The sequence below is a fragment of the Trichoderma citrinoviride genome (genome assembly GCF_003025115.1).
Source record: "Trichoderma citrinoviride strain TUCIM 6016 unplaced genomic scaffold BBK36scaffold_2, whole genome shotgun sequence".
In the NCBI taxonomy this organism is placed as follows: domain Eukaryota; kingdom Fungi; phylum Ascomycota; class Sordariomycetes; order Hypocreales; family Hypocreaceae; genus Trichoderma; species Trichoderma citrinoviride.
The window spans coordinates 2034461-2048403 of NW_020194710.1; the positions used below are offsets into that span (position 1 = coordinate 2034461).

The 13943-nt window shown below is 54.0% G+C and overlaps 5 protein-coding genes across 5 annotated transcripts in view; 4 read left to right on the forward strand and 1 right to left on the reverse strand.

Annotated features, from left to right (window-relative positions):
* Positions 1 to 1454: 1454 nt before the first annotated feature.
* BBK36DRAFT_1103522 (hypothetical protein) lies at positions 1455 to 1784 on the forward strand (the record flags this gene model as incomplete). Its single annotated transcript, XM_024889175.1, has 1 exon — positions 1455 to 1784. A coding segment is annotated over one exon (330 nt), but the record flags the coding sequence as incomplete, so codon positions are not given.
* Positions 1785 to 2956: 1172 nt separating this feature from the next.
* On the forward strand, positions 2957 to 4584 carry BBK36DRAFT_1110436 (hypothetical protein; the record flags this gene model as incomplete). Its single annotated transcript, XM_024889587.1, has 2 exons — positions 2957 to 3349; positions 3424 to 4584. The coding sequence occupies 2 exons, from the start codon at positions 2957 to 2959 to the stop codon at positions 4582 to 4584; spliced, it is 1554 nt and encodes a 517-aa protein (XP_024753186.1).
* Positions 4585 to 8126: 3542 nt separating this feature from the next.
* On the forward strand, positions 8127 to 11902 carry BBK36DRAFT_1188761 (hypothetical protein). The gene is made up of 4 exons (XM_024896592.1): positions 8127 to 8486; positions 8640 to 9308; positions 9401 to 11377; positions 11440 to 11902. The coding sequence occupies exons 1-4, from the start codon at positions 8136 to 8138 to the stop codon at positions 11881 to 11883; spliced, it is 3441 nt and encodes a 1146-aa protein (XP_024753187.1). The 5' UTR covers positions 8127 to 8135; the 3' UTR covers positions 11884 to 11902.
* A 505-nt stretch (positions 11903 to 12407) lies between these two features.
* On the forward strand, positions 12408 to 12995 carry BBK36DRAFT_1188771 (hypothetical protein; the record flags this gene model as incomplete). The annotated part of the gene is made up of 2 exons (XM_024896593.1): positions 12408 to 12471; positions 12739 to 12995. 2 exons carry the CDS (start codon positions 12408 to 12410, stop codon positions 12993 to 12995), a joined length of 321 nt encoding a protein of 106 aa, XP_024753188.1.
* A 580-nt stretch (positions 12996 to 13575) lies between these two features.
* The window catches only part of BBK36DRAFT_1132902 (3-beta hydroxysteroid dehydrogenase/isomerase), a gene marked incomplete at its 3' end in the record, with an annotated part of 1232 nt that continues 864 nt past the window's right edge, over positions 13576 to 13943 (reverse strand). The window contains exon 3 of the mRNA XM_024892049.1: positions 13576 to 13938. Coding sequence (XP_024753189.1) covers positions 13576 to 13938 — 363 coding nt within the window. The remainder of the gene's footprint in view (positions 13939 to 13943) is intronic.

The window sequence follows — 13943 nt, forward strand, 5'->3', positions numbered from 1 at the left end:
GCCTACAACAATGCCTATGCCTGAGCCTTTTGGACCCTTGTTGACAATACATAACCAGTGGAAAGCCAAAGCATGGTGATTGTCTGCTCTCATCAATAGCAGCATGCTGCCAAAGAGCGAGGGAGAGGTGGAAACCCCCTCCTCGGTCTACAAAGGTGCTCAAAGCCTCTGCCGCTCGCCACCTCGTGGGCTTGGAGCCACGATTTCGTCCCGGAATCTGACCACCCCTCTGGGCCAGCCCTCTTCACTCCCACATCCCGACACTTTGGTTCCTCGTCCTGCACAGCTCTTTTGAGTCCCTGTCTTGTTCCCCCAACGACTTCCTTGGATCATTTCCTATCTACTCCTCATCACAGAAGCCACTCAAGGTTCCACCATCGCCGGCGCATTTCTACATCTCCTGCGCCAGTTCGTCGACACCGCACGAGTGATCGATTCCCTGATCAGCCTCAACACCTCGTCGCATCTCTACTCTTCCTTCTTACCCTGACTGTCTTGTCCTTACTCTTCTTGTCGTCTTCCATCACACTTTGGAAGTCTTTCTGAGCCACCATCTGTTTTGAACATTGGACCACCTCCTTCATACTCCATCGACTCCAGACATACTCTCTTTCATCTGGCTTATCGAATGCTATCGAAAGACTATGTCTGACACTGCACCTCCGTCACCCATCGACGCTTCTCCGCCTTGCTCAAACAATCAGCTCGCCTTGCCTCCAACTTCGCTGACCCGAACTACCGGGATTCGCAACTTCTCATACCCATTTTATCTCACCAGAAGGACGACTCCTCTCCCGTCTACCTCGCTGTCGCCGGACACAGCGCGAACTCACTACGCAACTCCAACCCCTACCAACTACCTTGGTCCAGCCATCGTCGAGAGCACCCTTCCGTCTCCAAGCCCACCCTCGGCCTCTCAGATATACGGCGGATAGCATCCTGCATTGTCTGATGTGGACAGAAGCCCGCTCTTGAATCGCTTTCTTTCACGGAGCTCCTCGAGCAATCCTACCCCTGGCCAGGCGTACTCATACTCATCGCCGAGCACAGGCAGCCAAGGTCCATCGCCATCCGGCGCGACACTGCCAAACTCGGATCGGCAGTTCAAGGGATTCTCGTCATCTCAAAGACTGTCTTTGGGTCAGTACAGTTCCCTCCGTCACCAAGACAAGGCGTTGACCGCCCAGGAGGTCCAAGTCGATGGTCGACCGGTGTCTTTCTCTACAGACGCCCCCCTAGATAACCCCTTGAACTGGGCAGCTACGAGCTCAGCCTCTCGCAGCTCTAGATACGATCCCATCTTCCTCTTCTCATCCCAGCCAGCGACCAAAATGACTACTTCGGCATCAGCTGGTACCAGTTCGGGGTCCAGGACCACGTCAAACTTCTCTCGCATTGAGTACGAAGCTTCGTTGAGCAGCGAGGAGCCTCGTTCCGAATTCGCGCCGTCCAGCAGAGGCGAGAAGAAGCGACCTCGATGGGTGTCGCAAGTCAAAAGCTGGCTGGCGACCAGCGAGCCTTCCGTCCAAGCGATGAAGGACCAGAAGAAAGATGTCTTCAAGAAGCACGGCATCGATCCCAATGACCCGCTGGCTGCTGCCAAGATGCACTCTCCCATGGGAAAGGTGCCCACGGATGCTGTCACGTCCACATCGGGACCTACTCCTGAGCAGGCTCTCAAAGAGAAGGGCCAGGCAAAGAATAGAACGGCGTCGTTTGGCAGACACGGCCATGGTCCTCAGTCGTCGGTGTCTAGCAGCTTTTCCTCGCTGCCGAGCGTCAAGAGTGCGCCGAGCGTGACCAGTGGCAAAGGCAGCAACATCATCGCACCTTGGGCAGAGTAAGGAGCTTGGAAAGATGGCTCGAATACTCTCTCATTTCTTCCTGCTTTCTTTACTTTCATTCCAACAAAACCTCCCGAATTTTGCCTTTGTATGAGCTATGAGCTCTATAGCCTATGAGTTATTCTGAGAAGAATCGGACGCCTCTCGACACGGTTTGCGTTGTACTTACAACCACCTTTCGTTTACATTTTCTGCGTTGCATTGAGGCCTGGAACCTCCAATGGCTATTCCGGGCTTTGGAGAGAGGTGCTCCTTTGCCTGAGCAACCAATGAGTTGCAGCCAGATCAGTTTCAACATCCCGTTGAGTTCTGCTTGCCTCAAGTATACACGCGAAACGGTGGATATAGAAGATCTAGGTAGATAGTTACAAGCTCGAATTGATTGATATCCTGGTGCAGCTTGCCGCTGCCGAGACTTGTCCAGACACCACCCCAATGAGGTTGAATTTGACTTCATTTCCGCGGCGATCTGTTTCGTTTGTCCCAATCGCAGATCAGCATCTCGAACCAACGCGTCATCCATTTTCATTTCCGCCGCCAAGCCCATCTCCAAAACAGCCTCCCACCCCAAACGCAGAAGCCAATCAGCGCATCACATGTTGCATCAAGCCACGCCTTTCCCGCCTCATCAATCAGCACATAGAGTGAGGTAACACCAGCAAGCTAAAGAGAGCTTCCCGAGAAAAGAACTTGCCTTAAAAGAGCTCCAGACTGGGAGGATCCAATCGACCGGCCCGGAGCAAAAGCAGCAAGATGATGGGCGAGGCACGATGGCGATTGGTGGAGGCCGGGTTACAGCGGTACATGGTGTCGGCGGAATGACGTATGCTGTGATTCCGAGCTTTTGGTTGCGATTTCAGGTAATGGGCGAACGAGGTATGACACTGCTTTGACGATTCGGTGCACTAAAGAGTGGCACGGATGGCGATTCTTTCGTTCTCTTTTTTTTCCTTTCTCTTCTTTACGTGACGAATCTTTCGATTGGAACTGTTTCAGCCCGAGAGATTGGGATATATGGGGTAGTAGCTGCTGGTTCCAGATACTCTCATCGTCCACCATCCCCCAAGCTCCTCTGCAACACCACGATGCCACTGTTTTCCTCCAACAACAGAATGGAAGACGACGAACAGGTATCCCGCCCCGACTACCGAGCCGGCAGCGGCGAGGGCGAGCGTCCTCCCCCGGACGAGTACACCCGCCTTCTGCCCAACCGCGTCAACTCCAACAGAGAGTTTCTCGCCCCCGACGATCCTGCCGTGTCGCCGTACAACCTCTTCAGCATCCGCGTCCTCCGCTACCTGACGATCCTCTTCACGGCGCTGACGTTCCTGTGGTGGGTTATCCTGCTGGTGTCTGTGTTTGCGACGCCGCCCGGGTTTCACACAAAGGGCAGCGGCTTCTTTGCGTTTGGCTATGCGAGCTTGACGCTGGCCAACTTGTTCTTTGCCTTGCTCTTCTTCAGTGTGCCGTCCAAAGCGGTGAGGGTGCCGGCCATTGTCATTTCCGTAAGTACTTACTGCTTATCCCCACAGCTTCATAGCTCCATCACTTGATGAAAGGACTAACCAGATGGGCGCAGGCATTCCTTGCACTCGACGTAATCCTCCTCCTTGCTGTCCAGAAAACGAGATACGAAGAAGGATGGGTGGGAGTCGTCAGCGTCGTATGGGCGCTGCTCATGAGCGTGTGGGGTATCATCACGGACCGGACAGTGCAATGGGGCAAGGCCGAGGAGGAGGAACGGTTGACGGGCCGCGCCGAGACGAGGAAGTCGCTCTCGGAATGGCTCGAGGTGCTGGTCTCGACCGTTGCCTACTCGGTCATGGTGGTGGCCGTCGTCCTCATCACATTGAACATCATCCTGCGAGCCCTCGACGCGAGAGTTGCGCCTCCCGGAAAGCTTTACTGGGTCGATGACGACAAGTACCGCATTCACCTGTACTGCCATGGGAACAAGACAGACGACAACGGCAAGACGGTCACGACGGTGCTGTTCGAGGGGGGCGAGTGGCCCGTCGAGCACAGCCTATGGGATTTTGCCGACAACGCGGTCAAGAACGGGTCCATTTCTCGCTATTGCTTCGCAGACCGGCCGGGGCTGGCTTGGTCTGATACCGCCCCGTCGCCGTCATCCGCGGGCTTCGTCGTGGACGCCCTGAGCGAGGCCCTGGCCAAGGCAGGAGAGTCAGGGCCCTGGGTTCTTGCTAGCGCGGGCATCGGCTCCTTGTACTCGCGAGTGTTTTCAGCCCGCCACAGTCACGACGTTCGGGGCTTGCTGCTGATCGATCCCCTGCACGAAGATCTGCTGGGCGCCCGTGCAGCGCCAGGCCGAGGCTTCTGGCTGTGGTTGAGAGGCGCCATCTCGCCGCTTGGCCTGGGTCGCATCTCGGGCGCGCTCTTCAAAGGACGCAGCAGCCGTGACCGCATCTACGGCCGATCCTCGCCGCAGTCCGGCAAGTTCATCTTTGCCAAGCTGCAGGAGAGCCTGGTGCTTAACTCATTCACCAAGCGCGACGTCGACAGCAGCCGACAGATCCAGGAGAGGGACACGGCGCTGGCCATTATCAGCTCAGGCGAGAAGATCAAGCACGACGACAAGTGGGCGAGCAAGCAGAAGGACCTGACGGGGCTGACTGACAAGCTGCTGGGCTGGGACATTGTCGACGGCGCACCCCATGAAGTGTGGCGGACGCTGGAGGGGCGGGAGAAGATTGAGAAGAGGCTGAAGAAGATGGTCTAAAATAAGCTGAGGCTTACAGGCGATACCCTTGCTGAGAATATAGTAGTATGGATTTTTGCTGGCAAGGGGGAAAAGGCTGGTCGAAAGGACTAAAGGCGAATACGGGGAGTTTCTGGTCCTTGACGCCTGGACGCAGTTACAAAGTACAGAGCAGCACAAACGGCGCCTACCGGTATTCCAAACACGAGGGAGACGCCAACGATACCGCCATGGAGGACTTTGTTGCGTTGACGCCTTATTGATGGATTTTCTTTGTTGCTGGGTGCATTTGGTTGTAGTAGTACCTACTATGGGGAAGGTCTTGAGAATTCCAAGTTGCAAGTTGCGTTTCTTGCTGCCGTACTGTACTTATACTTGAAGCCTTGAACAATGATTGCAGCGTTGTCTACTGTTCAAATTCCGAACTTGTCATTCTTTAAAGTGCCGAACTGCAAAGTATATCCTGAGGACGAGGATTGACTGTGGTCATCCATGAAAATCTGCAGTGCGAGTTCACGGCGGAGTGCCGCAGCGGCCCCTGACAGCAGGCCCGGGGGGGTTCATATCCACTGCCGAGAATATCTGCAGGCTACGTGCTTCGAAATGCGGACTCCTTCTTCGTAATCGTACTACCTTTATGAACGTTGCTCTGTATGAATACGAGAAAAAGAAAGAAAGAAAGAAAGAAAGAAACAAGATCAATGACGCTCTGGATTGCAGGTATTCTCAAATTTAGGACTTGCGGGATTTCGTCGATAGAATTTCATGTACTTCATGAGGATGACACTTCGATTGTCCTCGCAGGACGTACGCGTAAAGATCAAAAGGCATCAAGCATGTGCCTAGACGTCATAGCAAGGAACAAATCGCCTCCTTTTAAAGAATGCCGGCCGAATAAGCGCGCAGGGTTGCACATTGAAGCACTGCAGTGCCGTGCAGGTGCCGTGCCGCAGGAAAGTAAAGAGGGGGGAACCCAAGATGATTGGAAGGGCTTGCATCTAAGTTAGTAGGGGACCCTTTTGCGGTGGCACAAGAGGTTGTTAGATTGAGGTTACTGCCTTGGTTTAGAGATACGTGTAAGTTTTGCGGCCAGGCAGATGGGACAGATCTGATCAAGGTATTTAGGGAGCTGCGCTTCATGTGCAAAAAGTACGAGGTACGAAGGAAGCATTGAGCCGGGAGACGAGAAGCAGACATGGGAGAAGGGGTTCGGGGGACCCATGCTCTTATAATTGTAGTCAATGTGACGCTGGGAACAGGAACAGCGCCGCATTTCCAAAACACAAGTCCCAAACTCGTTGAACCCCTAAATCGCAGTGTCGACCCGCGGCCCCCTGGCGTATACAGTATTGAAGGTAGCGTGTTGATCGGCTTCTCAGATGCCTATCCCGCTTTACTCTTTCGCAAAACATTCCGAACAGCAAAAAAGGTTCTGATTTGAAGATAGGCCAAGTGGAAAATTAGAAACACAAATACGGGACCCTTTTTATGCTTACACAGATTATGCTCAAAAAGCAAGGGGCCCTGTGGAACGGGCCGGCCTGTGTCTTGTGTGTGGTTGCTCATGCTCTTTTCTCGAAAGAAGCCCGGGTTGATCTCGGCTGTAATAAGGGCGGGACTCCGTATTGGCAATGAATATCGAAATCTAAACAAGCAACTGGAGCTGCTTGGCCTGATTTCCAAACGGCTCTGAAACCAAAACCGGGCGTTCCCTTTGTGTGAGAAGCTCGTGTGTGTGTGTCGGTCGGCGGTGTTTGATGTTGGGGATTTGAAGCGGTTCGGGATGGGAGTGGATGCTGGGGCTTATAGCAGATGAAATTTGGCTTCTTCTGTTTGGGCGACTTCATTGTTCTTTGTTTCTTTCTGGGGGCTTGCAGGCTCCTGTAGAGTGACGTCGGAGGATTATTTCCTGTCTACCTCGTGCTGTTTCGCTCAAAGATTGGACAGCGACTTTGTACAGGGATCAACGATTGCACAGATGCGCGTATGAGAGGGGAGCCACATACTGTACTGGTAGGCTAGAGACCGCCGAGGGAACATGCTCATGACACCGATGTGGTCCTGAGCATGATCTCGATCTGGCAAAGCAACTTGTTCCCACCTCTTCCTCCTCTCTTCTCGATTCCAATGCTGGATGTGAGCACGAGGCACATGAAGAAGGGCCCTCCTGTGGTAGTACTAAGGTAGTACTAGCATGCAGTTAATACTCAATCGGCTTATATCTCTCTTATGGCACCGCTCCCACCTTTTAGGGAGATCTACCCGTAAATCCACCACCTACTTATGTACTGTACCTTTCTATATTGCCTCCTGTGATAAGAATCAACAATACTCTTACCTACAGGCGAGCAGCACAGCCTTGCGTAGCGCATATCGTCGTCAAGAATCGTGAAGCCCTCAATCCGCCTTGCTCATCCCGCCCTCAGGGATAGTGCCAGGAAAGTTTCAGTCCCTGCTGCGGGTTTCCACACCTCGAGCTGGAATCTAGATGTGGCGCAGCCTCTAGCAGACTGAGACGAAGTGCGCCTCGTTTGGGGGAGGGGACAATACCTACTATCAGAGAGGCAGCTTCTCATCATTATAACCCGTATCGTATGTACCTTGTATTGAAGCGTCATAACCTGAATGCTTCCAACGTTGCAAAGCTGCAAATTGAAGCTCTCGCCTGGTCACTGCTTGGCAGTTTCAGTGTAGACGGTACTTGCCCGGCGCGCCCTGCGACGCGCTGCACGGAGTACCAGCAACCTCGGACGGGTAGCTTAGGAGCGGCCCAAGCCTAAAGAGCTGGAGCTCAGCGCTTGACAACAGACGGCAGCGCCCATTGATGGCCTGGAAATTACCTCTAAACTAGCCGCCCCTCAGCAGCAGCCAGACCACAGCGACCACAGGCCACCGAGGCCACAGCGACTCCACGCGCTGTCAGCAGCCGCCCTCGACCGCCCCCCAGTCCCGCGAGTCCAATCCAACAAAGTGCGCCCAGCTCTCCTCCACTGACGGGCCTGGCTGAGACTCGACGGCACTGCTTCTTCTGCCATCGCGGGCTGCTTCTACGCTCTCTGCGGCGCTGCCCTCCTTCTTCGCTTCGCATCCTCTCGTTTTCTGAGCCGGCGCCGTCGTTTCACCCGCCGCTACTTGTCTCCCGCCTCCGCCCCCCCCCCCCAGACGAAGTGCATGTTGACGCTACGCGGATCGGATCTGACCTCTCCCATCTCAGCCCTCCGCGATCCTCTGCGAGCCCTTCCCTCGACCTGAACCCTCGGTGCGAAGCGAAGGCCGACTCTGTCGTTGCTGGGCAGTCACGCGAATGCTGCCTCTCGCGCTCTGCTCCGGACCGTGAGACTCAACTTGGGGAACGCTACCGCGCATCGCTCTGCCTGCGGCCGTGGCCTCGCTCCCAATTGGACCCCATATCACCTACGAGCGCCGTCCCAAGCTGATGCCGGCCGTTGCCGCCACCCCTCGCCGACGACTGCTAGACTCCTGGCGTTGAAGACGGGGCAGAATCACCATCTCCGTCCCCTGGGCTGCACGACGAGCACGCGTTCGGGAGGAAACACGCAGCACCACCCGCCATGGCAACCGACCACAGCAACGGACCGCCTGTGGACGCTGCCCGCGACGAGGGCCCCAACGACTACGCGAACGAACACGCCGGCCACGCAGACGCCAGCTGGCAGAACGGATCAGCACAGGCGCCCAACCCGCCGCCATCATCAGCAGGTCCCAGCGGCCCCTTACCGCCCGCAGCAGGATATGCCGACGAGCCCACAAATGGCAGCGATGCGAGCCGGCCGCGACCGCGAAACGGCGGACGATCTGCGAGTGCCCAGGCGCGAGTCTGCAAAAAGTGCGGCCTGCAGTTGACGGGACAGTTCGTCCGGGCTCTGGATGGAACATTTCATCTCGACTGCTTCAAGTGCCGAGTAATGCTCCCACCCCCCCTCTCCCCCCCTCTCTCTCTCTCCTCTCTATTCTCTTCCTCTCCCCCCCCCTTCGCTCTTTAGTCCCATCTCTCCTTTCTTCCCACCCCACTTTCCCACCTCTCTACCGCGAGATGTACTAACTTCGCTTGACAGGATTGCGGCGAGATCGTGGCATCCAAGTTCTTCCCCGCAGAAGACGAAGACGGACAATATCCTCTCTGCGAGACGGATTACTTTCGACGCCTTGGTCTCCTATGCCACCAGTGTGGTGGGGCCCTCCGTGGGTCATACATAACCGCCCTCGACCACAAGTATCACGTTGATCACTTTACCTGCTCCCTCTGTGCGACTGTCTTTGGCGCCCAAGACAGCTATTACGAACACGACGGACACGTCTACTGTCACTACCACTATTCGACGCAGTTTGCCCAGCGGTGCAATGGCTGCCAGACGGCCATCCTGAAGCAGTTTGTCGAGATCTTCCGCAACGGGCAGAACCAGCACTGGCACCCTGAATGTTACATGATACACAAGTTCTGGAACGTGCGCCTGGCCCAGCCGACCGAGGCGCCGCAGATTCCCGAGGGCGATGTGAGCGACTCCGACAGAGATCGTATCCGCGAGGACGAAGAGCGCATGGAAGACAAGGTCTTTAGAATATGGAGTGTGCTGTCAACGTTTGAAGAGTCGTCTGCCGCGTGCATATCCGACATGCTGCTTCACGTCAGCAACGCCTCGTACGTGGACGGTGTGCTGGTTGCGAAGCGCTTCATCTGGCACGTTGAGATACTCTTTCAGTCTGCCGATAGGTTAGACGCCTCTGTCTCAAGTCAAAACGAGAAAGGTAAGCTTCGCAGAAGGGGAGGGGAGGTGAAGGAAGACCAACGTCGAATGCCCCAAGCGGGGGACAAGAGACCACGGAGCTTGGCGCTAATTGGATCATCCGTCTAGGCATGTCTTATGGCCGCGAGGCCAAGCTTCTCTGCAAGAAGATTGTAGCCTTCTTCTCTCTGCTTTCAAAGACGCAAGACAATGGAACGCGGCAGCTCGGCGTCACGCAAGAGCTCCTGTCCCTCGTCACTGGCTTGGCCCACTACCTGAAGCTGCTCATCCGTATTTGCCTCCAGGGGGCATTGCGCCTGGAGCGAGAAGCGACTTCTAGCGATGGCCTTCACCAATTCCTCGACGACCTGAACGACTTTGAGAGCTACAAGGGCGACGAAGGCCTCTTGCAAGTCACCATGGGAGGCAAGCGGCTTTCGGCCAAAGACTCAGATCACTGTGCGCAGTGCGGCAGATCCGTAGAGGATGAGTGCGCCAAAACCGGTGATTCGAGATGGCATCTCAACTGTGTCAACTGTTCTCGCTGTCAGCGCGAGCTTGGTCGAAAACTAAACGAAGCTCACTTCAACGCATTGGAGCGCAAGATTTACTGCGTCACTTGTGTCGGAGGCAGACTCGACGGCCTCGCACCATTTACCCACATCTCCAAACTTCAACAATACGTTTTCCTCCTCAAAGTTGCTCTGGCACGATTGCTGGATATCCTCAGGAGCAACGGTGCCCTGGCATCCGGCGAGATCGGCCCCGACGGAAAGAATGGCAGCTTGCGCCAGAAGGCAGACGCCAGGGCAGGGCAACCGGGCGGTCCGAATGACAAGAGCCGCCGTCGTGAGTCAACATACGAGACTACCCTCAATGAGGTCCGACGACTTCGCAGCACACGTCTCGACCGGCACTTGTCATCTAGTGTTAGGCAAGCCCGGTCGTCTCGCGTCATCGACGCCGATGGGCAGGGTCCCCGTCCTGCGTCCTCTGGAGGAGAGCAGGCATCCACCGACCAGATGTTTGGGCAAAACGATGCCATCACCTTGGACGACATTTCTCGCATTGTTGCTGTTGAGCAGTCTCGTGAGCAGCAACAGCGCCGAGACAAACTACCACCCAGCGATGTCCTGCGATCCGGCGGCCCAGACCAGGGTCTCGGCCTCGGTCACTCCAGGACACAGTCGATCGGGCCGGATCTCCAGCCAACGGATACCGTGGCGCCCCGAGTGGGCAGAAAGTTCTTCACCGAGCTGTCGGGTCTCGAGTATTTCAATGTCCGGCACCTTGCCGTCTTGATTATGCACCCCGTGGTCGAGCAGGAATTCACATTGGAGGAGCTGTTGAGCTTTATCGAGTCGAGGAAACCTGCCACGTTCTGGAAGAATCTGGGCAAGGCGTTCAAGAACGACAAGAGCAAGGCTGTCAAGAAGAAGGGCGTCTTTGGCGTGCCCCTGGAGGTCATCATTGAGCGAGATGGCGCCGACTCCACGGATGGCGTGGGACCCGGCACTCTGCGAATTCCCGCAGTCGTCGACGACATCATCTCGTCCATGCGCAAGATGGACCTCTCCGTTGAAGGCGTGTTCCGAAAGAATGGCAACATCAAGAAGCAGCAAGCCATGGTTGACAAGATCAACGCGGAAGGCTGCGATGCCGTCAACTTCATGGAACAGCCCGTGATACAGCTGGCAGCGGTGTTGAAGAGGTACTTGCGAGACCTTCCAGACCCCCTCATGACGCACAAGCTGTATCGACTCTGGATCACTGTTGCCAAGATACAGGATCCCGTCCGAAAGCTGCAGTGTCTACACATGGCCACCTGCCTCCTCCCCAAGAGCCATCGAGATTGTCTGGAAGTTCTCCTCAGCTTTCTCAAATGGGCGGGTACTTTCCACCAGCTGGACGAGGAGGTGGGATCCAAGATGGACGTTCGAAATCTGGCGACGGTTATTGCCCCCAACATTTTGATGAACCCTGCCAGGACACTCTCCATGGACAGCGAGACCATATATGTGATTGATGCGGTGGAGATGCTGATTGACAATATCGAAGAGATGTGCCAGGTAAGTCATCCAACATGAAAGAGGGTGATGAAATGTAAACCTAACTAAAACCACTTATCCAGGTCCCGGATGAGATTCTTACACTGCTCAACGATCCCCATCTTTTCGGCAACAATGGCGAAATCTCTACCAAGGAGATTATGAAACGATACCAGGAGATCAGAGGACAGGCCCCTTCCGAGCCCAGCGAAGTCTACAACCGGCAGGAGACGTCGACTCGCTCGCCACCGAAGCGAGGTGAGACGGATCCGTCCGTCTGGCAGGGCGAGAGATCAGTCCGGCCTATGCAGGACAACCACACGCTCCCTACAGGGGGTACCAGTTCACCGGTACCGCCGCCGCGGTTCAGGCCCCCCGAAGACCAGCCCTCTCCATATGATGCCAACCAACGTGATCACCCCGATCCCCGGGCGGAGAACCCTGAGCATAGTCAACGTGGAGAGTGGCGGAATTCCGGCGTTTGGGGCCGCCAAGGCGGCGGGGTAGGTGTTGGCGAACCGTTTTGATTTTCTCACGTATCGTTTTCAGGGGGCCAGACATGATTTTTGTTTGTCATGTCTGTGTGTGTCTTGTTGTGTGTTTTAGTCTTGTCCCTTTTTATAGGAAACACGGCCCGGAAACGGTTGTCATTTTTTTCTGTAGCATTTTCTCCGGGCGTTTTATTGATCGCTTTTGTCCCTACTCTTCACTGCAATGCAACAGTCGAGACCGCGCATTTCTCCACGTTGACGTTCGACGCAACCAAGTCCTGGCGATTGCTCTTCTTCCTACCGTTTTGCTTTTCTCTTTGCCTTTTTTTTTGTTCTCCCTTCTTCTCTTCTTTTTTTGCTCATATCTTCGTCAGCCCTCCCCCTTTTATTTTTCAAATTTGAATTCGCTTTCTTCCTGAGACGGTCCTGGTTGGCACTCTAAAAAAAAGTTTTAAACGTTCTGTACGAGCGAGAAGTTGGATGTGTGTTGTGGTGGTTGTCTGTCTGTTGTAGCAAAAACAAAAAGTGGCATATATAAGCGAGCGAGTTTGTCGCCAAATATGCATGCAAGTTTGCTTACTTTTTACCTCTTTGTGTGGCTGTCTTTTTTTTTCTTTTATAGTTGTATGGAAATTGAAGAAAAAGAAAAAAAGTCAACAAAGACGATTTCTCTCCGCCGGGTTATCTTAATATGCTTTCTCTCCTTGGAATTTCCCCCCTTGTTCTAGCTGGCTATGCTTGCAAAAGGGAGTATGATGAGTTTTGACAGTTTGTTGTGAAAGCAAGAAGGGAATATCTGAATTTTCGTTGCTTGTAATTGCTTTACTGGTTCTTCATGTGACTTAAGGAGAGAAGCTGGACTGACTGCTTTGCCTCCCTAACATGGAGGAGCAAGGAAAAACGTGGAAGAGGAAGAGAGCTGGCCCACAGTCGAAGGGTATCTGGGGGACCTTTTCCCCTTATTTTTCTCTATCCATACGCCTTTTTCTATCTATGTGGCTCTGAAGAAGAAGAAGGAGAAGAAGAAGGAGAAGAAGAAGAAGAAGAAGAAGAAGAAGAGGAAGAAGAAGAAGAAGAAGAAGAAGAAGAAGAAGAAGAAGAAGAAGAAGAAGAAGAAGAAGAAAGGGGCTGGGTGGATAAAAGAGTAAGCAACTACTTGTGTTTTTCCTCTGCCGGTCAGGAGAATTTAATCGCCTACTTTTGCTTCCCTCTTTTTCATTCTTTGACCTTATTTTTCTCATTCATGTTTTACTTGAATAGCCTATTCATTTGATCTTTTGGACTGCGAGGGGAGAAAGTGGTGCTTGAACGGTGGGAGTTGTGTTGTTTCCTCTCTTATAAAGATGGAGTGGCAGAGAGGATGGAGAGCAACTGAGATGGGGGATACTGCGAGAATATATAAAAAGAAGAAGAAAAGCCCTTTGACTCCAACTGCTTTCTTGTCCCTCTTCTTTGTATGTGAGACAGTTCGGATGTATAGGTCCTGTAATAGTGTTTCTTCTTCCTGAAGCTATCATCATTTACTTCATGCGGGTAAAGAAAAGATGTATACCTATTAAAATACATATATATATTTGCCGATGTTATATGTCAACGCACATGGCCGTATAACCTGCTTCCTGTGCCATCTAAATCATGCCAACTCATCAAGAATTATGTAAAAAACTTCCCACCTCCTTTTTTAGTATCATGTTCCCGCCGCGTCTCAACGTCTCCGCATCATATAAATCACTGCGACTTCTTGGCCTCGTCCCTCTTCTTCTCCTCCAGAAACCACCCCACGCCCCGATCAATGCCCTCCTGCAGCGTCCACAGCGGCTCGTACCGCAGGACCCTCTTGGCCTTGCTGATGTTGTAGTAGCGCGTCATGGTCGACACCATGGCCCGCAGCCTCGTAAACGTGGGCGTCTTCCCGACCAAGCCAAAGTAGAGCTCGCTCGCGGACCCGAGCAGGAGGCTCATGCCGCGCGAAATCTCCCACACGCCGTCGGTGCCCCTGTCGCTGCCCGCGGCCCGCCACACCGCGCGCGCAAAGTCCCAAAAGTATACGGGCGAGTCGTTTGTGACGAAGAAGATCTCGCCGTCGACGCGCTCGT

Bases quoted from the DNA above. Each gene is read 5' to 3' on its own strand.
- BBK36DRAFT_1188761 (XM_024896592.1), top strand. From the start codon at position 8,136: ATGGCAACCGACCACAGCAACGGACCGCCTGTGGACGCTGCCCGCGAC. The intron at 9,309-9,400 runs GTCTCAAGTCAA...GGGGGACAAGAG, and splicing joins CCGATAGGTTAGACGCCTCT to ACCACGGAGCTTGGCGCTAA. The intron at 11,378-11,439 runs GTAAGTCATCCA...CCACTTATCCAG, and splicing joins ATATCGAAGAGATGTGCCAG to GTCCCGGATGAGATTCTTAC.